At 38.3% G+C, this 24,405-nt stretch overlaps 1 protein-coding gene across 4 annotated transcripts; it reads right to left on the reverse strand.

Annotated features, from left to right (window-relative positions):
- Window positions 1-992: 992 nt before the first annotated feature.
- DNAJC15 (DnaJ heat shock protein family (Hsp40) member C15) lies at window positions 993-23,714 on the reverse strand. Of its 4 annotated transcripts, XR_014226298.1 has the most exons (7): window positions 23,602-23,714; window positions 17,054-17,105; window positions 15,245-15,318; window positions 8,473-8,549; window positions 6,549-6,619; window positions 2,217-3,420; window positions 993-2,150 (listed from the first exon to the last, which is right to left on the reverse strand). XR_014226298.1 is itself a non-coding variant. In XM_082278609.1 (6 exons), exons 1-6 carry the CDS (start codon window positions 23,701-23,703, stop codon window positions 3,350-3,352), a joined length of 447 nt encoding a protein of 148 aa, XP_082134735.1. In that variant the 5' UTR covers window positions 23,704-23,714; the 3' UTR covers window positions 993-3,349. The 4 variants fall into 4 exon arrangements, 3 of the variants coding, with proteins under 3 accessions (XP_082134735.1, XP_082134736.1, XP_082134737.1); XM_082278609.1 differs by having other exon boundaries at window positions 993-3,420; XM_082278610.1 differs by having other exon boundaries at window positions 993-3,420; window positions 23,563-23,615.
- Window positions 23,715-24,405: the final 691 nt, after the last annotated feature.

A 24,405-nucleotide genomic window follows, 5' to 3' on the forward strand; every position in this document is an offset into this window, starting at 1 on the left:
ACTACCTAGAAGATCAGGCAATGGTTTTGTGAACTGTGCCCTTGTTTTTTTATGTCTCGATTCTATCCCTGTCCCATCCTAAGCCAGCAAAAGTTTTCCAAGTTGCACTCATGCATAGGCAGATAAGCAGATTCCACTGGGTCTTTTTGTAGATCTAGTATGTAAGTTTGCCTCACTCTGCTGTATCAAGGGTAAAGAAGGAAATATCAGGTAAAACTCCCAAGGACTAAGAGTGAAAACCAGGCAGATGAGCAAGCTCTGCTTCATTAAATAAACTGGGAATCACCCACAGCAATGCCATATAAATGCACTCAGTCCTGCCTGACTTCTAAAGCTATAGAGGATATCTGGGACTGGTTATCATCCAAGTAGAAAAATACCTGGGAATTCTCAAGCTAAGAAGTTACAAATGAGTATTTTCTGAACATTAAAGCAACACATGAAAAATGAGCCTGCTTGTACTACAGATGGACAGAAATTGCACCAGAATAAATCAACTTCTATGCACTTTTCCTACACAAAAAACATTTATGCATTTGACAAGCAAAGAAAATAGTCTCAGGAGGCTGAATATTTTTAAGATTAAATTACCAGGCTATGCTTTTAAAAATAGTAGCATCCCGTTCTTCCTAGCCCAGTTGAGCATCAATCCAGTTCTGCAAGGCAGTCTCCAAAGACACCCCTCAGCCTGCCATGGTGACTATCAGCAACAACAAACTGAGCAGCATTTCCATTATTTGCCTTTCCCTGTCCTATATTCATCCTTCTAGACATCACTTAGTAGGTAAAGCAAGGTGTGCAAGTAAACAGACAAGAAAAAATATGCTTTTGTATATGTGATGCTTTTACAACTGCTCCTCATTAGCTTCATTTATTTTCCAGCATTTTCCAGTGATAGGATGAGCCAGTTAATCTAATTTTTTAATTTGTTAATTTATCAAATTTGTTAACTGGTCAGTAGTTGGCTTTGAAAAAAAAAATGGAGAAACCAGAACTGGAACTTGGTTTTATTTCTTTTTGTTAAGAAGGACAATCTCTCTCATAACTTAAAGGCAGAAAAAAGTGTTTTGTCTGAAATAATCAGATATAAATAATTAGATCAGGGAGGAAATTATCAGCGACAGAATCTCACCAAAAAAAAACCCCAAACCCTGTACTTCTTACAAAGACATGGGAAGTTCATTTTTAAGAACAGAGCAAGTAGCCATCTTTAATGCATTTCTTTTAACTGATACTTTAGAACAGCTCTCTGCAACTCATTTTACTCAGGGAAAAAAAGGTAGCTATATGAAAACAACAGCTAGTCAGTTCAAAATCATTAAGCAGAATGTTTTTGCTACCTACAATTCACATCAATTTTGGTTTTGCACAACGATTCAGAGCATTACAGATTCCACTTCAGAAACTTAGGAACGCCACCATTTCACTTCTCCCAAAATGAGAACTGTCATGATTCTGTTTTTTGCCAATACAGACTGATATACCAGTGAAAGGAATGACTAATCCTAAATGAGCATTAATTGATGGCTATTCCTTTAACAAGAACCAATTAAAGCTACTGCATAGGAATAAACTGTTCTCATTAAAGTCTCTTGTATAAGAGCATTAGTTATATGACGCAACTATAGTACTTGTATAGCGGATGCTATTCCCAGGCAGGTTTCTCCCAGCAGTCTTTTTTGCTTTATCCAGTGAAATTGTACTGTATGTCTTGCCACTCTAATTGCAATGAAGTCTCTAAAGTACTTAGAATTACTATTTCCTTTTAGGGTCAACTTAAAATTTTTCATCTCCCTTTAATGAAAGAAAGGGAATTGTAACAAAGTGTGAGGAACCTAATAAAAAATAATTCATATTTTTTCTTCCTTTCAAGGAAAAATCCACATAATCTGAACATCCACCACTGGATGAATTACAAATGCATGTTCTGGTGAATAAATAATTAAAGCATCCAACCTCATATTAACTGCTCTTAGCCATCTTACCTCTGGCTAAATAACCTAAAAAATTGAGTGTCTAAACTTTATATTTGTAGCACTTCAGCAAGCTGTTTATTGTAACTCTAATGATAGAGTTTAAATGGACACTCCAAGTTTTTTGGTCTTGCACTTAATGCACTAGACTGTCTATGCTTAGGAGATTTAGTTCATCTGCAGACAACTTACTGGTAGAAATCTGCAGAAGTCAAGTGCTCTAAATAGCACCTACTTTCTCACCTGTCTATTAAAACTTTTTCTCTTCAAAGTCTGAGATCCATGGCTTCAGGATTCCCCAAAGCCAGCACTAGGTTGCTAGGATGCTACATAAGGAGGGAGGTATGTATGGTCTGGGATATGAAGCATAATGCAGAAATGTGAGCATTACTGGAGAACTAACCCGGGAAATGCTCCTGGAGGCATGGGCAAAGCAGGAACTCTCCTGTTTGCTCCCTGCTGTACCAGTCCTACACCAGGCTCACATGACCGGGCTGACTCAGACAACAGCAGCCTGGAATACCCATCTAAACCATGCCACATAGACCTACCTTCTTCAATCCCACTGCCATGAAAACCCTTGCAGAAAACCCCATGTTCACCCCAACTGCTAGAGATTAAACGTACTCTGTGTCTTGAAGTAAAAGCATGTCTAAATAATTACTTGACTATTTCAGAGATCCTTTAATATGCAAAAGAAGTAACCAAACCCAAGAATCCTCCTTCATAGCTCCAAGCCCCATATACACACCTAGTGGAAGCTGCAGTCTGTAGTTCCATCACTCATTTTGTCCTGAGCTGCAGCTCTCAAACTGCACCCATGAACAAACCCTACTACTTCACAAATGAACGGATTCAAGTGTAGGGTGGTGCTGAAAACTTGCCAAATGGGGTCTGCCGTATTTCCTGTGACTCAATACTCTGTCACAGATTTTAGGGTGACCCTAAAAGATAGGGTTGTTTCTTTACTAATGAAGAAACAAGCCTATATTTAAGACTGTTTTTAGAATTTAAATTCAGAAGATCCAAAATTTAATGAAAGAAACAAGTACTTCCAAAAAAAGCACAGACAGTTAAGAGAACTTTGTCAAAGCTTGTAAGGGATCATAATTTTGTAAAAATACACAAAAATTGAGACAGAATCATAGAACATCTCAAGTTAGAAGGATCATTCCAACTCCTTGCTCCTTGCAGGGAAATAACTGTACATAACTTTACATAACTGTAAAATATTTGTTTGCTTTTAAATAATCTTAACATTTTACTTATGACAATAAGTATGAACAATCAATGTTAAGAAACTGTGCAGAGCAAGTAGACATGAAGTTATTGCACAATGTATCTGCTGAATCTCCTATGATCCAAGGCTTCGGATTTCAGTTTTTGGCACTGGATTCCAACAAGTCTTTTGCTTCATTTATTTTTGTTGCTAAGTAAGGTGATCCACCTGAGAAGTGAAAGGGGAAAGTAATACTGTTTACACATTAGTATTAGTACCAAAATATCTCACTTGCAGCATCTCTTTATTACTCACTTTTATTAGCTCTTTCCTACACAGATCCTTTTGATACAAATGACATTGATAAGAAGTGAACTAATTGATAAGGAAACATGAGAAATGTAATCAAAACTGAAATCACTGTAGAATAATGCGGAACAATTTGTCTCAGAGAGAAGACTGAAATCTGAAATCACTTTACATCCTGTGATTTAGATCTGCAGTGGGATGCTACCGCAAATGTATGCAAGGTCAGCTGTCCTGAACATTCACTCAAACCTAACAGCTATTACTTCCACTCATCCTAAAAACTCAGAGGTAAATTTTAAAATAATTTTGACAAAGAATTATTGTGCAAGCAACTTGTATGCGAGATGCCCAGAGTTACCAGCCAGAAACCATCACATTAAAGATATTTAAACAAGGTACACCTTCTAACTTCTAGTGCTGAACACTGTCACTGCTCTATGCTCCATCTAACAATCTGATTACAGTTCAGCAGTCTTTTTGTGTTTGGGTTTTTTTCACTCTCCCCTTGAGTGCCAACCATCTGGCCACAGTCACCAAAAACAACACTAAAAGGTCTATACCAGTAACTTACCACTCACTGTAATACACCTATATTTTTATGTGAAAATGTGATTCCAGCAGTACTGTGCACTGCATAGCCTTTTCCAAGGCATTTGTTCAGCCATTTTTTTTCATTCACCATTTCATTCATTCTATTAACCAGAAAACACAATGATAGAAGAAACATGCAGAGCCAGTTGCAGACATATACAAATAAAAACAAAAAGGTGAGGCTTGCTTAAAGATTTCTTTAGGACATTGCTGCAGGAATCCAAATCAGTATAAAGTCATTTCATGGTGTAGTAAAACAACTCAGAAAAAAGAATGAAGTTCTTTTCCATGGTTTGGTCTTGTTTGAGTGTGGTTCTAATAGGTAAGCCACACTGGAAGAAAGTGAGGCAGGGCAAGGGATGGGTAATGAAACGGCTATTGAAAAAGCAATTTTTTTTTCTTTTTTTAAATCAAGTAGCTTTGTAGCAAGGAATAGGATTTACCACACTGACTATTGCTTCTTTCACACAGTAGATAAGAGGATCAAACAAATAGTAAAGACTAAAACCTGCAATAAACAATGTATTCCAAGTAATTTTTAAATGTGCATTGATTTTCTACATGTCTGGAATACAGGATCTCAAAGTAAATTAAAATCTGTTGGAAGTGTTTTCACTACATTTACATCCTTAAGTGCCATATTAATTTTGTAGCCCTCCAATGAGAGGAAATTCAATCTCATGATTGCCTAAGTGTTTGTTTATAATTAAGGCAAGTCCAAAAGGTTTCTCTCTTCCTTTTTTTCTGTGAGGAAATGTTCTTTCATAGAATTGGTAACTGATAAAATAACACACAATATATCAATATAGAAACTCTTTAAAACTGAACTGTAAAGGTTAATAAGCAACCATTTCAGTAGCACTCTCTGCGGATGTTATTATGCAGATTTCTATATATTGCTTATTTATTTCTAATAATTCTCTCTCCAACAGTTTGGACCTCAGAACATATGTAACTTAAAATCTGAAATTACTGCCCTTTCTTCTATCAACTCCAGGTGGCAAAATATTATTTTAAAATTACACTATACCATTGAATATTATTTTTAAAAGAACATCTGTGCTACCCACAGCCAGAAGTGATCTATACACAAGCAAACAAGCGTCTCTGTCATGTCACGTGTTCAAGATTACTCCAGGCCCTCACTCTGCAGCTGAAGATATTACACAAGGTTTTTTCTACAGCCATGCTGGAAGAGCTTCAGGGGCACCAGAGAGGCACAAATCCCTTCAACTGGTGTTCCTACTGAGAAAATACTGCTGAGAAATCCTACTCTGTCTCTCACTGTCACGCAGGACGGCTCACTACTTCCATCCAAACCTACACTGTGCCCAGCTGCAGGGGCATTAAAACTCTAAGAGTGCGGCATTAAAATCTTTGTTAGGGTCGTTAGGATCTTCCTAACAGGAACCACCTCTTCAGATCTCCTCAATATCCATCCACATGGAGATTCACAGTTCTCTCTGGTTCACGTCTCCACGTACTGCTACAACAAACTTAGAAGTTCGTTCTTAAAAAAATCTTGACCTAATAGGTGCTCTGGTGGTGAAGAGACTTTTGACCACTATAATATATTAGAAATGAAGAAGAAAATTTCTTATCTATGTCTGTGCAGCTTATCCATTATAGACAGAACAAAAAATTAAAGTTTGAAATCAAACAAGTAGGACAACTTTGAAACTGAACTGAGGGGTGAAGAGAGAAAAGAAAAGCATCAACTAAGCACTTCCCAGGGCCAGTGGTCACACTTACTTTTTCATTTTCTTAAAATGGGGTGCTGGTAGGGAGCCTGTAATTCTGTCAAAAAGATATAAAAACCCTCTGATTTCCCCTTTTGACTTCTGAAGCACAGTGCAACCCTTCACCATCTGTTATTTTAAAGTAGAAACAGCAATGAACATATGGGCTTTCTTTCTCAACCAGCTGTAGTGTAGTTAAAGTTATAATAATAGCCTTTCTCTAAGATAAATTTACATTAAAAACCCGGCCAGTAAAGCAACAGTGCCCAGCTTTACATTCTTTCCAACTGAATCCTATAAAGTCTGAAATTCATCAATGATTAACATATTAACTGCAAAACATTTCCTCACAGAAAGTTACTTTTGTACATGCAATTGGTCCATCACAGTTCAAAACCAGGAATTTTAGTTTAACGTAAAATTTTTATAGCTTACTTTTCCTTATTTTTTTAAGAAGTTTTTGCAAAGAGTGGAAAACCACACTTCAACCTGAGCTCACAGTTCTAACTGAAGCAGCACAAGTACAGGAAAAAACTTTAAAGAAAAATGAGTAAAACAGGTTCATAAAGCTCAGTTTATCTGAGAGAAGCTCAGGTCAATAAATAAACAACAAATGTTTGCACTCAATGTGGTTATTTACAGAGTCAGAAAACTTTAAGGATCTCATTTAAGCCTCTTCCTTTCCAGCCCTGCTTAGGAAAAATAATAATCATTTACCTTTATCAGGATGATTCAAAATCATGATTTTCCTATGCGCTGTTCTGATTTTGTCCTTGCCAGCAGATGGACTGCAAAAACAAATTGAAGTGCTTATGAGAAATGCCAGAGCACTCAGGCTAAAAATTAACAGTTTATACTGGCTTCAAAAATAATTAAAACTTGAGATTTTCACCATCTTGTGGACAAAACATAAAACTGCATCTCTGAGGAAGCAACAACAACAAAGGCATGTAAGACACAGAGAATGACATTTTTCAAAAGCCTGTGTATTTTACATATACAAATATATTTCAGGTTTTTGTAAAATGCAATACATCCACTCATTAAAAAAAAAAAAAAAATTGATGGGGAAAGAAATAGGAAAGCCCCAGCAGTTCTAGGATATATCTGGTTGGTTATTCTAGCATTAAAGCAGAAAACACAATTTTTCCTCCAAGAAAAAAAATATTTTTATGACTAGTGACAAAACAACAAACATTTAATATTATCCCATTTTGTTCTACTGTAAATATTTTTATAGCAGCTATAAATATTTCTTCTTTCTGCTGGGGCCTGAAAAAAATCCCTGTACGCGTTATTTTTGCAAAGCTGTTCAACGTGTTACGTTCAGGGACACGCTGATTTACAGGTGCTACCTACATAATGCTGTTTACTTCAATGAAAAACATAGAATATGTATTTGGCCTAAAATAAACACAAAATATGTACCTTACCAGACAAATAACCACTTATGGATGCAGTATGCCAATACAGTAGGGCTGTATGCAAAAGGACAGTTTGAATGGTTCAGTTTTTTATGATATGTTAGCATGCAGAAATGAATCAGTGTTTTCCACTTCAGGTGACTTCTTAATCAGTGATGATTCAATTAATTAATCTTTCTGTAGATACAGCTTGAATGCAAGGTATCAGCCCAACTAAATTCCCTAGGTAAACAACCTCTCTAATTATTATTCTGTCACAGTGAAATTAGGGTAGGTTGCAAAAATAGTTCACAGAGCTGCATAAGAAAAGAATACTTCAATTAAAAAGAAAGTAACCTAGAAAGTAAGAATCAAACAGAGGGTCAAAGGTCTTGGATTATATAAATACAAAACCAAAATGATTTATCACACAACTATAAATAACAATCATCTATATTTTGGTTTGTAAAGCTGTTTTTAATACTAAAAAAGAAAGCTGTTATATCACATTTAGAACCTCGGATGGCCAAAAGCATAACTGGGAAAAGTGGCAATTGCATGTTACAGAAGCTCATGTGGGTCTGCTCAAAGAAGCAACTGTGAAAACAGGGGTTTACTTCAAATTTGCTTAGTTTATGAGATACTGCTTATCTCACAATGGGCTCTAGAGATTCTTAATCACTATGAAACAAATATGTAATGTCAAAATCACATTTTCCTTGACTCACAATCTGAGTGACACCAATGTCATGCTGCCTTCTAACATTACCAACTGGCCAAGAAGTCTATCACTCTGGAGGAAACAGCTGATATGCTGGAGGGCGGGGCTGATGTTCAGGGGCACCTCGAGAGGCTGCAGGAATGGGGTGATGGGAACCCTCTGTGAAATTCCACAAGGATGGGTGCAGAGCCTGGTACTTGGGATGGAAGTGTCCCTTGCAATGCTAGAAATGCGTGGCTGGGGAGTGGCTCTGTTGAAAAGGAGACGGGGCACAGCAAGAACAATTCTCCACTGCAGTATGTTACCATGCCTTCAATCCAAACAAAAGTCACATGTTTTATGAGCATTTTATTGTTTGCCTTTTAGTTTAAGCAGAGTATTAGTGTAATTTATAAGCCATTAGAAGTCTTTTACAAAAAAAGTTATGGCTTTGGCCAGAGTATTGCACATTCTTGCAACATGCATCTGCTTCATTCAATACTTGCTAAACTAAAACATATTGATGCAACACACCTACCTTACGCCTAAAATAAGACTTGCTTCTCGCCTACTCATTTTCTGTTCAAATCCTCCTTTATAGTATGATGAAAGACTCTAAAAAGAAGAAAGGAAAAAAAAGCAATAATTAGTTCATGCACAAGGTGCCAGGAACTAAACTGTATTTATATGACCTCATTCAGAGCATTACATTCATCTCTAATTTATTTCAAAGGCATGGAATGACTGCAAACCAGATAATATGAAAGGACTTCTGAGTGATAACACATGCAAAAACCAACTTAAAAATAACTATCTGTGTTTTCACAATCTTCTACTGCTAATAAGAGATATTAATAGCTACAACCATTAAAATCCTGACTATGGGCAAAAAAGTCCAGAATCAAAGTGCATACTAGCATAGGGTGGTATAGTGCCTGTGTTGGGGAGGGCATAGGAGGGAAAGCAGGATAATTGTTGAGAACAGCATTGATACCATCACAATGGAAAATGTCTGAAGTGGCAATACTTCAGCATTCACAGCTATTATGGACAATCACTCCAGATATGTCTACAAAGAAAGTAGGTAAAATACCCCAATAGAGATAAGAACAGATTTCCATGTGAAGGAATGTTACTTCAAAAAAGTGTATCATAAGTTCTTTCAAGGAACCCTGAAAATAAACAAAAAGACACAAGAAAAAAAAACCAAAAAGGCTTAGCATAAAGCCACAACCTCTATTTCAGGAAATCACTGAGCTGGAGAACACTGGAAAATAGTAAAGTATATGGGGAAATCCTAAGCCTTTACATCCTTCATTTAGAACCAATGACTGACAACTATTAGATATAGGATCTGGAGTTAATTTTTTTTAAACTCACTGTCATGGGAAACTTTATCCACTGTTTTAAGAAGGGAAGAAAGAACAGTGGGAAAAGAACATTAAAAAGGAGATGGAGATGAGAGTAAATCATTACAATTAATTGTCATAGAGAATGGGTTGAAAGTATATTTGTCAACCATAAATATATTTTAAATTATGAAGAAAAACCCATACTGAACCACCACTAATGGTTAGCAGTGATCTCAATGTGAATGTTTCTATAAGTCCCAGAGGTAGCAGATGTAGCTCCAAGCCTTGGGGAACTGGCACACAGAAACCACTCAACAAGACTGAAGTTTTTTCCTCAATGTGAAACCTATCAACTGGAGAAAAATAAGCTTCTTTTGTTGCTATCAAAGGGAAGTCTGGCCCAAGAGCTGAGACTATTTTTAAGTATTCCCTTTACCCCCAAGTAAAATGTGCCTGGCCCTTAATAAAACACTCTTCTCACTAAATATAGCCATTCATATTCAATGAGAATTTTGCCTTATGTCTACACAAACTCTCTTATATAATTTCAAGCATTATAGCATTTAAAGGGCTCTGTCTATGATATCTAAGCAAAGCCTTTAACTAAGCTTAGGAGTGATACTCACCCAAATGCATGGTTCAGAAATACTTCACCTATTGCTACCATAAAGTCACATGCAACCACAGAAGAGATTTTTTAGTGCGCTGTTATGATCCAAAACTTATTTTATCTTCCTTCTTCCCACCCCAAACCATGAATGAAATAACCACTACTGTAACACTACAGGTATCAAAGCTGAAGCACCTGTGGACATGCCATGCCTACAAGGAGAATCTGTGGAGGAGCCATGTCTATATCTACAGGATAACACAAGAAGCCAAGTCTGTAATAGTGCACATGCACATGACAGGTTAGAGAGTGCAACACTAAGGGAACACACAGGCTTCTCTGGTTCTCCAAAGGGAAATGATGTCAATAATTTAATGGTCAACGGGTAACACCCTTGAAGAGCAGAACTGCACAGAAATTTGCAACAATGCCCAACAATTACTGCAAGCAAAAGAGAAAAGCACACTTTAATGTTCTCTGAAAGGTTTTCCAGAAACATTTGCTCCCAAAGCAGTCTAGGTGCAGATGGTTTCCCGAATCCTTCTCTCTCCTTCAACTCTGACATACAATTCTAACTCATGTTTGCTATTCATGTAGAGAAAAGCAATATTTGAATTTTCTTTAACACAGCTTGTCTCTGTTCTTGGTAGATTTCATCTAAAATACTATTTAAAATGAGAGACTAGGGAGGAATGGCTGTAGGCTTACATTCAGAAGTATTTTTTCATGTTTTTAAAGCCTGCTTCCTTGACACTGTTCTAACCTTAGGAAGCCTTTGTTTACCTCCAAGAGGAATGAAAAAAGAAATTCTTTTGCCTGTGTCCTTTCACACACAAACAAAAACTGTTGAACTGGTCTTCAAGAAAAAAAAAAAATTTTCTTCTCATAAGTGGAGGATGTAGCAACAATAATCAATTCTTCAGTTAAGATGTCCATCCTTAACAGAATTTAAAGTACAAGGAAATTACACATAAAAGTATTTTTTTTTCTGTTGGCTAGAAAAAAAGAGGAAGAAACACTGAGAATTCATTTTAGGGAACACCTTGGCAAATTTCTAGTTCCCTAATGAAAGCCCTTTTGCATGCTACTCAAACTAAAACATTTTTTTCCTAGCTGTAAATTCTAAGTAATGGCTGGAAAGATATTTTTCTGTTATGAGAACTCCTTGATGAGCAGGCAATTCTAGACACTTGATAATTTATTAGCTCCAGCAATTGCAAAGAAAATTTTGTACTGCAAAAATCATTGAAATTAGCTCTTCATTTCTTTGTACTATTTGGGGGAAGGGGAGGAGGTATAATTTAATTTACTTAATTTCCTTGCACATTATTACTGCTCAGCAATTTATGTAAGTAAGTCCTCCTTTCTGAACAAATGCTATTAATAGGTTTGGGGCATAGGGAGGGACAGAAAATGGCTGCATTTGCTTTGCAAGTGTCTGTTCAGTCCTGCAAATTTTCGAAAAAGCAACCAGACAAGAAAATCCAGTGCACAGGGACCCTGACATCTTCAAGATACTTCTTCTTTCATAGCACAGGGAAAGCATAATCACCATTTCCATGCCAGTTAAGACACTGAAAGCACCAAAACTGAGATCATGCATTACATTACATGGAGTAGTGAATTTTTCTGAAAACTCTACACATTGCTGTTCCAGCACCAATACAGTCCCCTCCACCAAAAAGGTATCGAACACTAGAGGAAACAAAAACAAGCACAAAAACCAAACTACAACCACAAAATACTTAGAAGATGTGATATGATATAATATAATGCACAATTTTGCTAATATCAACTTTAACTTCCTTAACTTTAGTAAGAAAAGAAACCTTATAAAATGGACTGCACTGGTCTCTGGAAACTTTATTTTCAATTAAGGACAAGAGAGATGGTTGCTATCCTTATCTCTCAATTCAGAACTCTCTGAGTCTGAGCAGAATCAGATCCAATAAGGGAAATACAGTGTGAAAGCCTAATGCTGTGCTACAGAAGACATCCTTTTCTTATGGAACACAGAATTTCATGACTGTTGGATTTGAGTATTTTGACAGTTCATTTGGCCTACAATTGCTGTTTCTGTCTTCAGTATCTTCTATGTATGTCTGTCCGTCTGTATATATGTATATAGGTATCTATCTTTCAACCCTCAGTATCACTGATTCCACAAAAAAGGTAATGAATGCTACTGAAATACTTGCTCTTTTATTTCACACTTTAAGGCAATATTAACATTCTAACTAATGGCATTAATTCTGAGGAAGGAAAGCCACATGACTACTTAGAGCTATGCACCTTCTACTACCAACAGACTTTTTACAACACAGAGAAACAAAAAAGTGTCACTGGCATTTGTGACACCAGCGACAAAACTAGGCTCAAACTAAAAAACATTTCTGTGGGAGCAAGCATAATGACTTGTCACAGAGTGGAAATGACAATGTTTCCTCTAGTGTCTTTCTGCACTGACAGAAAGATGGTAGAAAACTTCAAGACTAAATTACAGCAGCATTTACAAATATACATTCTTAAATATGAAGTAACTGTCTTAAATGAGAGGTAAAAATTCAGAATAAAGCATAACACTTTTACTTGCTTCTACTTAGTATTTTTGACTAAAAGATGAGTGCAGTTGTTGACTGTATACGTTATTTATTTACGTAAGTAAATAGGAAGTGTAAAATCCTCAAGATACAGCAAGCAGCATTTTAAATTATCATTTCATAATTGCTCAACTTGACCTTTCCCAAGTCATTTATTAGTGAGCAGGCAGAAAGAATAAACAGCATCTGTATTACCATGTGTGACTGGGAGCGATCAACATCAACTGTGACTTCTACTACAAACAGAGGAGGGGACTAATTGTAAATGGGGAGGAAGAGTGGGGGCTTACAGAGGAAGGCAGCTAGCTTTTGAATAGGCAGCTGTTTCACAGACTCTCAAGAAAAAGGAGACCATGAGGGACAAGATTTGATTCTAGAAAGCGAGAATAAGCACGGACAATTATAGTGACCAAGTCAAGTGCCTTCAAACACCACAGAAATCCAGCAAAGTAACGCTAAGCCCAGACACTAAAGGTCACGAGACGCCTTTTCCAGTAAGTACAGATAGAAGTACCAACTGCTTGATATTGTTTGTCAGTACAGTGTAAAGGGCAATAAGTTGTCAAGAAACATGATGAAAGTGCTAATTCACAGATATACTCAGCAGCTTCAAATTCCACAAAGTCATGTAAAACTACTAAAATAAGAAGTTTGGAGAATAACCACTTACACAGGACCTTTGCATTTAATGTTTTCTCTATTGTTTCAAAGAAAATAATTTCTTGTTAAGGGGAGAAGAAAAAAAATATTAAAAAATACAAACCAAGAAAGTAGTAGCTGTAGAGTAGTAAAAGTCAAATAATCTTGGCTAAGAATTATAAAAGGATCTTCAATTTGGACTATGGTTGTAGAAGAAAAATATTATCACTATCCTCATAAATATAAAGCCAATAAATATATACAGTAAATGGCAAACAGGAATAGAGTTTTTACTGTCTCCACTAGATCTCGTCTTACACTGCAAACCTGTATTTTCAAGTTCAGAAATAGAATAGCAGAAACGACACCCTACTGGAAATCAGCACACAATTCTGGGCAGAAAGGCAGGATGCGAAGGCAGACAGAGGATACTGCTCCAGGGACTAGGAACACTTAGAATGCAGAAGCTCCTGGTTTGCTCTTTATGGTTGTTCATGAATTCTGCAGGACTCAAAGTCACTGTGGTAAAAATGAGATAGGTCTGCAATGAACTTGGCTCAGTCAGTATTGAGGGGTACAGTTTCCAAGGAACAGACACCTCTCAGTGCAGTAGTATGCCACATTTCAATGTGTTATAAAGAGTCACTGCCTGCTCTCTTATGTGAGCATATCTGAATTTAGATTCTCTAGCCTATATCTACAAATGGCTAGAAAAAGAATTGCTGGAGTAAAACTGCTAGGGAGGGAAGGAGGGAGGGTGAAGACTGAAGCACTCCATACTCTGAAGCCACATGTACTGCTTGCTACATCTAGCAAGCCTGCAAGTCAGCCTGTATCATGTGAAAGCAATTTATTTCACAGTACCTCAAGTCCCCTCTGCTGTTTTGGCAGGCAACATGGGAATCTCTCAAAAAATTACTTTGAAATAGGAAAAAAAACCTGACATTGGTCTCACAACAGCAATGCAATAAGAGGGACAAAGAGCAAAAAAAGTGATCAAGGAGCACCGTTTCTGGCTGAAACACATGGCAAGTAAAAACCAATGTGGACCAGCCCCAGGAGGACAGTTGAATCTTCTACTCCCCAGGAAGCTTGCCTTCATCAAGCCTGCACCTTCAGGACATGAACACCAAGCACAGATGCGAACTGAATTTGGACCACAGTGTCTGTCTAGACAGGCTCAGTGTTGCAACTGGCCTAACATTAGTAGGTACAATGCTAGTATCATGTTTTTAAAAAACTTACCTTTAGCATATTTTGCAGGAAATAATAATCTGTAACAACTACTCCCTGAACACGCTCACCCATCAGCATCAAGAAGGGAATAGCATTCTTTTGCTGTGGATAAGTGTACACAGACTAAGAACTCTGAAGGAACACACTGCCACAAGCAGACATCTACCTCACTGGGAATTACTTCAATCAAACAGGAATGGAACATACGTATTTATTTACCAGAGGAAAGCATAGCCACTGAACTAGTAAGTAAATGCTCTCAAATATTCCCTGCATATGCCCCCCTCACAACACTCTACTTCTTGATTTTTTACCTCATCACTGTATTTTTTAACAAGTAGGGCAAACCGAAAGAACAAAAAGCTGGTTAAAAGTTCAAATTAGCCGGGGAAGAAGAAAAAGACAACTCGTATGTTAACCAGAACACAAGCTCTCCCATCTCCATGGCAACCCTTCCTAAAAGTTCATCAATTTGTCTCCTTGATATTTAACACTATATCTAAAAGACCAAATTCTTTCACTTTTAGCTGCTTGAAATGAAACTGCATGTCATCACTTTGCAATCTTTAGGAATTAGTGACTTTCTCATAGCACACTTGAACAATTTATCATTACACTTACTGGTAAAGGGTTCCAAAACAAGGAACATCAACAGAAAAAACTACAACTGTTTATCAATTTTGATACAGCTTTATCCATAGGGATTTAAAAAAAAGAAAACATCATGCCAGAACTTACACAGTAGAGAGCAGCCCCACCCTGGGAAAGGAATTATCTATGTGACACTTAACTGTATTTAACGCAAAATATCTCCTTTCTGAATACTTGAAATACAAAATCATAAATTTATCATAAAGTAATATCTAAACTTACGGAAGTTGAAATCCTCTTTGCTGCCTCTGTAATTGCCTGCTCCAATGGTTTCCAAAGGTGGAAAGCATAACGACCTGAAAAAGATGGAGCTTAAATGAAATATTCAGTAAAATGCAAAAATACTCCATAAACAAGCTCCAACTTATGCTCGTCAGCTTACAGCAGAAAGAATTTTGGTTTAAAAACCCCAAACTATTGGGAGAGGGAGAACAATTTTAGTATACTGCATCTAAAAACCTAGTCATGGACTGTAAAGATCCATTGTGTTTACTCACTATTAACTCACTAAATGAACAGATTTAAATACATTTCAATATGATAAATGAAGGTATCTGCCTCGTGAACTTTAAGAAAAAGGGCAGTTTGAAACATTAGCTTTGGATATACATTATTTATTAAATACTGTTCAAAGGTTATGTCTTCAAAAAAAGAAATCCATGCACTACTACACATTTCTTGCTGTGGTGCTGTATGCTTAATCACACACCTTGTAAATACTGCATTTTTAATTTTGTTACAAAGAGACGATCTTCTGGGATTCAGAGCCATTCAACTCCCCACTAGTACTGAATGTCTATAGCTAGGAAAGACTAGAGAGATCCCTGTAAGACTGTGTTCTCAGAAGTACAAAGCAGGTCCATCAACTTCAGAATCAAGATTTATGCCATGTTACTGGAGGATTTTCCATGTAAATCCTCTCTCTCCAGTTGTTTTAACTATTCATTAGCAATGTAACTTACTATTACACACAGTGGAAAAACTATCTATAAAATGTGGCTCTGCTTCATTCAAATAGCATCTTGCATTAATGCTTAAAACACATAACGTGTCCGTGTTCTAGTGATCTAAGCCTGTGCCTATGTTAACACAGAAGTTAAAACCACATTTAGAGTATCTCTGCTGAAATGCTGTGAAATCATTACCTCACTTAATGCTTTCTGTTAACCATTATTTCACTAGCTGACATTAATTCTTCAGCTCAACCAGCAGAAGAAATTCTAGGAGCGTTCCTCTCCTGCTTCTATACAAACACATAGATAAGCCAACTGCTTAATGGGTGTATATCACCAAAGATTGTCTTTCCTTCCCCTAATCACAAAATCAACACAACTGTACCCACCAAACACCTGCTGACAGACTGTGCAAGTTGTTCATCTATTAAATCTACTCTTGGTGCATGCACTTGTACATAGCTGACCATCGCTGGTTTTGTATACCGAAAATAACAGAAATCGATTCGTGTATTTCAAAACAAGAACAGACCACAGTTATCTAGACCAAGTAACCCAGGGTATAAATCATGTTAAACTCATGCCCTGTGTTCAAACTAGAACCTATTTTTCAGAGTAACAAACAGTCCAGATGCAAAGGGTTCAGGTAATAAACAATGCAGTATGGAAACAGTTAGTATGATAAATCACTAGTCACTAAAACCTTTTATTTTCCTCTATTTGAATTCGTCAAGCACCACCTTCACATCACAGGATCTTGTTGCACTCTTCTGTACTAAAAAACCTCCACATTGCAATATGTTATTAAGTAAATAAGCTTTTCACCTTTCATTTTGCAGACAAAAAGCAGATGCATCCTTTTAGCTGCTGTCCATAAAATTACATTCTCCAGCTTTCTCCACCTTTTTCAAAAATAATTTTGGAATTCATGACTTTGAAGGGACAGGAACTATAGGCGAACACAATTTTCCATAGTACTCTCAAGCAACCTTTCCAGTATGTATATTCATAAAAATTTCATTAACCCTTTTGGAAACTGCAGCTCACAAGTAAGAGTTCCACTGATAATTTACCTTACCTGCAAATGCAACAGTTGCAACACCAAGTCCAAGTCCTATCATAGTCCTGGCCTAAAGCAGAGAAACAGGAATCAGAATAACATGCAAATTCTAACTTGATATATATACAACTTTAACAATGTGTATTTCTGATGTCTGATGTGGACATTTCACATATAACTTCCGAGAATGATGAAAGTAAGTTCTGTATTCCACAGGCTACATTAGATTTTATGGTTCAGTCCCATTAACCCACGCCAACGCATCAGGTTTAACTTGAACTACCCACTAGCAAATCAGAGAACACACACTGAAATCAGCTAACAGTATGCATTGATAAAAACACAAGGCACACAACCATACAGGATTACTTGAAATTACCTGCACAGACTAGTTCAACACAGCACATAACAGAAAGTATTCATTTATTACAAAAACACGAAGAACTAACTCAAAACTCCCGTATCAGGTGTATGTATTTTCCTACACAGTGCTTGAAAAAAAATCAGGCACTTCAGGAAGGATAATAAGAAGTATCCCTGTGTTGATCAAAAAGCTGATAAAAGGTATGAGGTAAACCTTGAAGAAAGGACTGACTTCTCACATGTTTGCAGAACTCAGGAAGGGTAACAAGCTCTTCACTTCTGAAAAGCCTCCATGTAATCTTTGAAACAAAGGAAATAGTCATCTGTGGCATTACCTGTCTTATCATATGACAGTTCAATAATGCCTTGAATTTTCCCCATGGAAACCTGAGAAATCAGATTAGGCTTGTTTATCTCTAATTCAAAACATAATGACAGTGAAAATGCTTTTATCACCAGACTGTCTCTTCTATATATGACTTACTTCCTCAATTATCCCATAACTGGTTTATACATTTTGTACAAGCAACTCTGACAGAAGGACTTAAAGCTCCAACTTCAATGTGAATGCCCTATTAACTGGATCTGGAGCCAAGATGCCTTTGCCACTAAGATTTCTGGGGCTAAAATACTCTTTGATTGTACCCAATCTCATTTCTAGACAGTGGGAGTACAGTAAGAGTTCAGAAATACTGTTTTCAAAGCCTTCCTAGAGCTGGCTTAGTAGGGCCTAGATCATGGGTTGGCAACTTGCCCAGCAAACAGGAAGCTGTACAAGATGTAGGGCTGCGATCATGCCTAGTGGCTACTACAGCTTTGGCTTTGAAGGCGAGTGGCTGTGACTGCTGCCTGTAGGCATTGAGCTCAGGACAGTAGTCACAGCCTCCTCTGAGGTCACCGAGAAGCAGCTCTGGATCTAGCTTCTGGATCCTGCAGATTTTAACTAAGTACCTACCTCCCACCTACCAGAGGGGGAATTTCTGCCTTAGAAATCTGCCTGTATATCCCATTTTAGTTATCTAACTCTTCCATTTCAGTGGAGTCTTCAGTCTCAATATTAGCATTCACTTCTGAATGCAAAAATAATGTAGTAGTTTTACGTCTGTTGTTCCTTTCAGTTCCACAAAATTTCCCCTCATCTTTTCCCCATGAAAAAGTTTAAGCATGTTATCTTAAATGGTAGATGATGTGAAATTGCAAAGCATACAGTTCATCTCCTCACTAAACTAAAACTCTTTCCATTTCTTCTCACAAATCAGTTTTCCCAGGCTCTCAATATTCAAACATTCAAAAAAATTCCACCAATTCCTCCATTTAGACACAAACCACAAACAGCCACATTTCTGAAAATATCATAACCTTATAGCAATTCTGTATTATTCTGTCCCGTGGTTTGTGACCATGGAATAATATTCAAGAGTTTCCTGGACTTACTCAGACTGACAGCAAGGATCTTCTACTAAGTGGTTACAGTCAATTAAGAGCTCAACAATGTGTGAAATAGATCACACTGGCAAAAAAAAAAAAAGTTATTAGCCTGTGATTGTCCAAATTAAGTTATACTTGCTTTGCCACCAAAAAGGTGGTGTAAGTCAGCAGTTTACAACACATGCAGGTTCCAACAAGGCATTAGCAGCAGACACCTCATCACAGGCAAGACCAAGCACAGAGACCAGACAAATAATACCAGGATTCTGTTAGTTCAGTGCAGAAGGACCTTAAGTGTTTTTGCACAGTAATCTGGGAGCACAATGCAGAGACCCCTGAGGGCCTTTGACAGTCAGCCAGGTCCGCTGGAATGCATTAGTCCAATCTCAGCAGAAAGCACTAGCAGGAAAGCTACTGCTGCCAGGAATACACCAGGTAAAAACATGGCAGTAGCCCTTGAATAGAAGCAGGATGCAGGATCAAGGGGAAAATGAAGACAAGACACAAAACTTGGTAAAAGTGGTAAAAAGCTCAAGACAGGGAGGCAGAAAAGACTGTCCACACATTTAAGTGAGATACTGGCATCAGAAAATCTGAGAAATACTGGTTTATGGTAACTCACCTAATTTGCATTATGAGCACGTTAGAGAAGAGTCACTCGCTGCATATTAGCAAAGAAGTGACAACTTGACATATCAAAGCACCGTGAATGTCTGTTATGGCGTGAATGTATCCTAACTATAAAAATGCCATAAAAATGGAATTTCAATCAGTGTGAGATTGCAGGTTTGGCTTTTAGTTGACATGGACTCATAAAAACAGGGGCAACTTCAAGACTAACCAGTAAGTCCTTTTAGTCCAACTTGACTCAGTTTCCTGTTCCATGCTCACTCAACTCAGCTGAATATTTAAAAGAATCAGTCAAGGTTAGCCTGGTGCTTTGAAATGTAAAGTCCAGAGCTTTAATTAAATGCACTCCTTTCACGTCAATATTAAATGAAAGCAACTCACTCTCTCTGTGGAAGGCAGCAGTTCATTTACAGCATGCTAATACAACTACCACCACGATCATTTTTGTCTCCTATTGCTTGAAATTGCATTTCATAAGGGATAAATAAATAAATACATACACACTGACTTTCAATTATGACAGAATTGACCTTCCACCCCTCCAAAAATGCTGTTAATAAACTTCCAAGATGTGGATTTTAAATGAAATCATTATATTAAGATCCAAGAGGGAAAAATAAAGAAATAAAAGATTAAAAACTAACATCTGTCCCTTTCTTTATTTAATGAATCAGCTCCCAAAGGTTAGTCATCAACCCCATGCTATTCTGCTGATCTCAGGATTTTAATTTTACTATGTAGTTCAGTTTTCAGTAACAAAACCTGTTAAAGAAAACTAATGAAAAAGTTGTGCTAAATCTGCAAAACTTGAATTTTTTTAAAATCTTTTCAGAAATGTGTATAAGAAAACACAAGCATTAGAAAGGTAACTGCAAGATCCGATTTACCTAAGCATTTGGCAAAGAAAAGAGCACAAAGTGTATTAATTAACACACAGTATGTGGAGAGGTATACATCATATACTGTTAGAAAACAGAGATCTTCTGCTAATTCCCTTAATATTTAATTCTCCAGTAGCCTTAATTTTTTAGCAGAAGAAACAGGAAAGGAGGAGATATTATTTTGGCAAATTCCCAATCCATGGTGCTCTGCGAACTTAAATATACTCAAAAAATACAATGGTATCTGTAGTTCTTAGCATTAGAGCTTTTTCTTCTATGAAGTAGAAAAAACTTAAATTTACAAACAAAAGGAGAATTTCAAATGCATCATTTTAAAACTTCAGCACAACACTCTTACATAAGACAATGGGCTGCAAGAGCCACCTTCCCAAATGTTAAAACCCATCTGCCTGCATAAGATTCAGATTTTATACTGGTTCTTTTACCACAACCAGTGGAACACCCTTCTCAGTCAAATGAAAAATATTTTGCTCCTCTCACAACTAAGTTTGTCACACGCAGCAAGAGCCCTACAGTCTTTTGCCTCAGAAACCTACAGTGAGCAGAACAGAATAAAAAGCACGGAGAAAATAATAATATGCTCTCATGGGCTGAATGACATTTTGCAATTAATCCGTGCTTAATCACGGACCAGCAAAATAGGAAATCCGTACCTATATTCAAATAAATACACAAGTGTAAATTGCTTAACTAAACATTTTTAAGGTTTGTTTGTTTGCTGTGGGGTTTCCTTAGTTCTGTATGCTGCTAAGAAGTAGGATACACAAGTATATGAACTTAGTGTACAAAAATATTTCTGAAAATAGATTTCCCCTTAAATAAAAATTCTTGACTTGAAATATGAATAATTGTTTGGCTTGGAAGATAGAATAAGGCTTCTTTCTATTCCTCAGAAGAGTAGCTACAGTTTATTGGAATACTGCTCCAGAGCAAACCACCTTACTAACACTATATGGAGCCAGAACCATTTTGAAGTGGGATTATATTATAAACTATATGCAACCAATTTGATTTCATAAACTAGTGTTTTTCCTCCAGTCTTACCTTCCTATGAAATTTAATTTATTTTCCAACAATGAATTAAAAGTAATTTCAGCTAGATGCTGTTCTCCATACTGACACAATTCTCACATTTTGTGTCCTTTAATTTACAGTAACCTCTTTGGTTTGTATACAAAGCTACGACTACAGTTCTGGATAGTTTTTCATAGGAAATTGAACCAGAACAAGATTTACTAATAGAACAATTACCATAAAGTATTCAAATCAATCTTCTTTAGTATGTATTAATTAACAAAGGCTCTTGTGGGTGATCTTTGAGAACAGACTCCTCATGCTTCCACTGCTGCTCCTCCATTGCTCCAAATGCTTTTGTACAACAACTACGAGTGTAAACGTAACCATGATCAAGTGACTTTCAGCTAATACCCTTGACTAAAGAACAAATTTCAGTAGAAAACTGTAGACATCCAGATTTTAGTTCTCTAAAGACCTACCTCAATCTCCAGACCTCAGCAAGAACATGACAATACTCACAATAACAAAGCAAGCCATGCTAACCCCAAATGCAACTTTTATCCCAGATGGGTAAGAAGGCCCAAAGACTCAACAAAATTCACTAGGAATTCTCTGCTAGCATTCTCCAGGGAGAATGGCTGCGACAATAATGGGTTTCAGAGCCAGCTTCTTAAGGTTACACACTTCCTGTTAAATACACAGGAAGACTCTTCTGTGGGGAGAAAAAAAAAAAAGTCCTAGACTGTAGTAACAATGAATAAATAATGTAGAGAAGTGTGATTTTTAACACCGTGTTTTAAAAAAAGTAGAAATATTGTAGAGACAACTTCACACACACAATTAGGTTAGGCAAGCAAGACTTCTAAGCCATTTAAAAAATGTGGAAACTTCACCATCTGGGGCTTTAAGCCATGTGTTTTTCCCAATTGTCTCTTCCAATGGAAACTCACTGTTCCCTGAAAAAGCTTAAGAGACAGGAATGAAGAAGTGGGATAAAGTCCCAGCACCCTTCCTCTAGAGCACCATACAGCATAGGAAACTTTGGAGACACTCTGTCTCCACCCAGCCTGTCCCACATTACAAAGTACCAGATGAGAATTACTTTTCTGAAACAGAGCTCTACAAAACCTTCAACACTCAAACCTCCCAGTGGTAATACCATTTGCACAGTGGGTGAAAATACATCAAGTATCACCTCTTCATGGAGGAACAACATTTTCAGCCTTGTGTGCAAATGCTGGGGCCAAAGTGTTCCCATGTACCCTGCTGTGGAATCCCAGAAGATAGGGGGCTAATGTGTATGTTCCAAACACCCACTGGCTGTGGAGCCAACCAAGGACTCTTGGTAGTGGCAGACAAGAACTGCTGGTAATAACCGAGGATTGTTGGTATTAACACGCCGTGGGAAAGATAAAGATGTAGCTGGAGAAGGGGGCCATGGGGAGGTTGGGCAGCAGTTTTCCTCATTCTAGTTCCTGAAGGTAAACACAACAGAGTACAGTGCAAGGATGAGGTCAAGAAGTGGGCATGGACTGGGGGGGGGGGGGGGGGGGGGGGGGGGGGGTTGGAACCAGACCACCAAAGCCCTCCAGCCCATTTCCAGATTTGCATAGAAAGCAAGAAACCTATCTTCTGGGCGGGAAAAGCCTATCCATACAAAAGTATTCCCAGGCGCCCCCAGGACATTTTATCAGCTGGATTGAGGCTGGAGGCAGGACTGGTGATCTCGTTGACTCTCTCTTTTTCTCTCTTTTCCTCTCTTTCTTTTTCTTTCTCTATTCCTCTTTAATTCATACATTCCTCCCTCTCTTCCTTTTCACCCTATCCCTTTATCCAAAACCCACTGCCGTGTGCTTACATAGTAGGTCAGGGGCCAACATTTCCACGCCAACCGTGTAATGCACTAATAAAACTTTCTCATTGATTGCGGACCCGCCGTTCCTTTGGACCACGAGCATTTACGAACTTTGGGTGTGCCCTTCCCCTCACGGGTGGGGCGCCACGCCCGCTGCCCGCGCTGCAGCTCCACCCGCGGCACCGGGGCAAGGACCCTCCGCCCCCAAGCGCCCTGCCCAGCCCGGAGGGGAGCGGAGAATGCCTGTCCCCGCAGCCCCGGCCCGCGCCCCGCTGACACAAGTCACCCTTCACGCGTGTGAAGGCCCGGGGTGAGAAGGGGGCAGTAGCCACCTCACGGCCCCGGGGGCGGGGGTCCCGCCATGCGCTCACCAGCCCCCGGTCCAGCTCGGCTTGGCCCTTGCCGGCGCCCGTAGGGGCCCGGGTGTACTCGGCGTAGCGCAGGCCCTCGGCAGAGGCCGCGGCACCCTCCATGACGGCGTGAGGAGGAGCGAACACTACGGGTCGGCCGGAGGGACAAACGGGGCGGCAGGACGGACCGCGAAGCGCCCTTCCCCCGCGGGGCCGAAGCAGGCGCGCCGCAACCCGGGAGTGAGGCGGGAAGGGGGAAATGGAGGGATAAGGGATAACTGGTGAGTGCATCAACAAGTAGGGTCAGGAGGGGGAAGAACACTTAGGCCACACGGAAATTATTCGTGCCCATCTCCAGAATACAGCATTTTAGAAAGATAGGGAGGGACATACGTAAAGGAAAGAATAAAGCCTAATTAATCTGGGGAAAAAACCCACCAAAATGCATTTTAAAATCTATATGCTTGCACCAGTTGATGTCTGTATATATTTTACTGTATTTATACTTTGATTCCTTGCAAATGCTGACACTTTGGATCACAGTTCACCCTTCTGGAAGTGTTCCTCAGCTGATGCCTCCCTGTGCAGAAGTTGTCCATTGCCTTTCGTCCAGTACCACAATCAGTAAAATTCTCCTTGTGTACAGCAGTGAAGTAGCTCTTCCCTAGTGCTGGTTTTCCTTCCCTCCTAGCTGGTAGTGCTGGCGAGGGAATTGGATCATCTGCGGGTTGCTAAGCGCTGTGACTGGGCAAAAAGAATTAATCTTCTTACCTCCTATTTCAAATGACGATTGCTCTTCTGAGCATCTCTTAAGTATCTTTTTAA

The sequence above is a fragment of the Coloeus monedula genome (genome assembly GCF_965178545.1).
Source record: "Coloeus monedula genome assembly, chromosome: 3".
NCBI lineage: Eukaryota > Metazoa > Chordata > Aves > Passeriformes > Corvidae > Coloeus > Coloeus monedula.

Bases quoted from the DNA above. Each gene is read 5' to 3' on its own strand.
- DNAJC15 (XM_082278609.1), bottom strand. From the start codon at position 23,703: ATGGAGGGTGCCGCGGCCTCTGCCGAGGGCCTGCGCTACGCCGAGTAC. The intron at 15,319-17,053 runs GTAAGGTAAATT...CATCTTTTTCAG, and splicing joins TGCAACTGTTGCATTTGCAG to GTCGTTATGCTTTCCACCTT. The intron at 3,421-6,548 runs GTAAATGATTAT...TTCACTTCTCAG, and splicing joins TTTGAATCATCCTGATAAAG to GTGGATCACCTTACTTAGCA.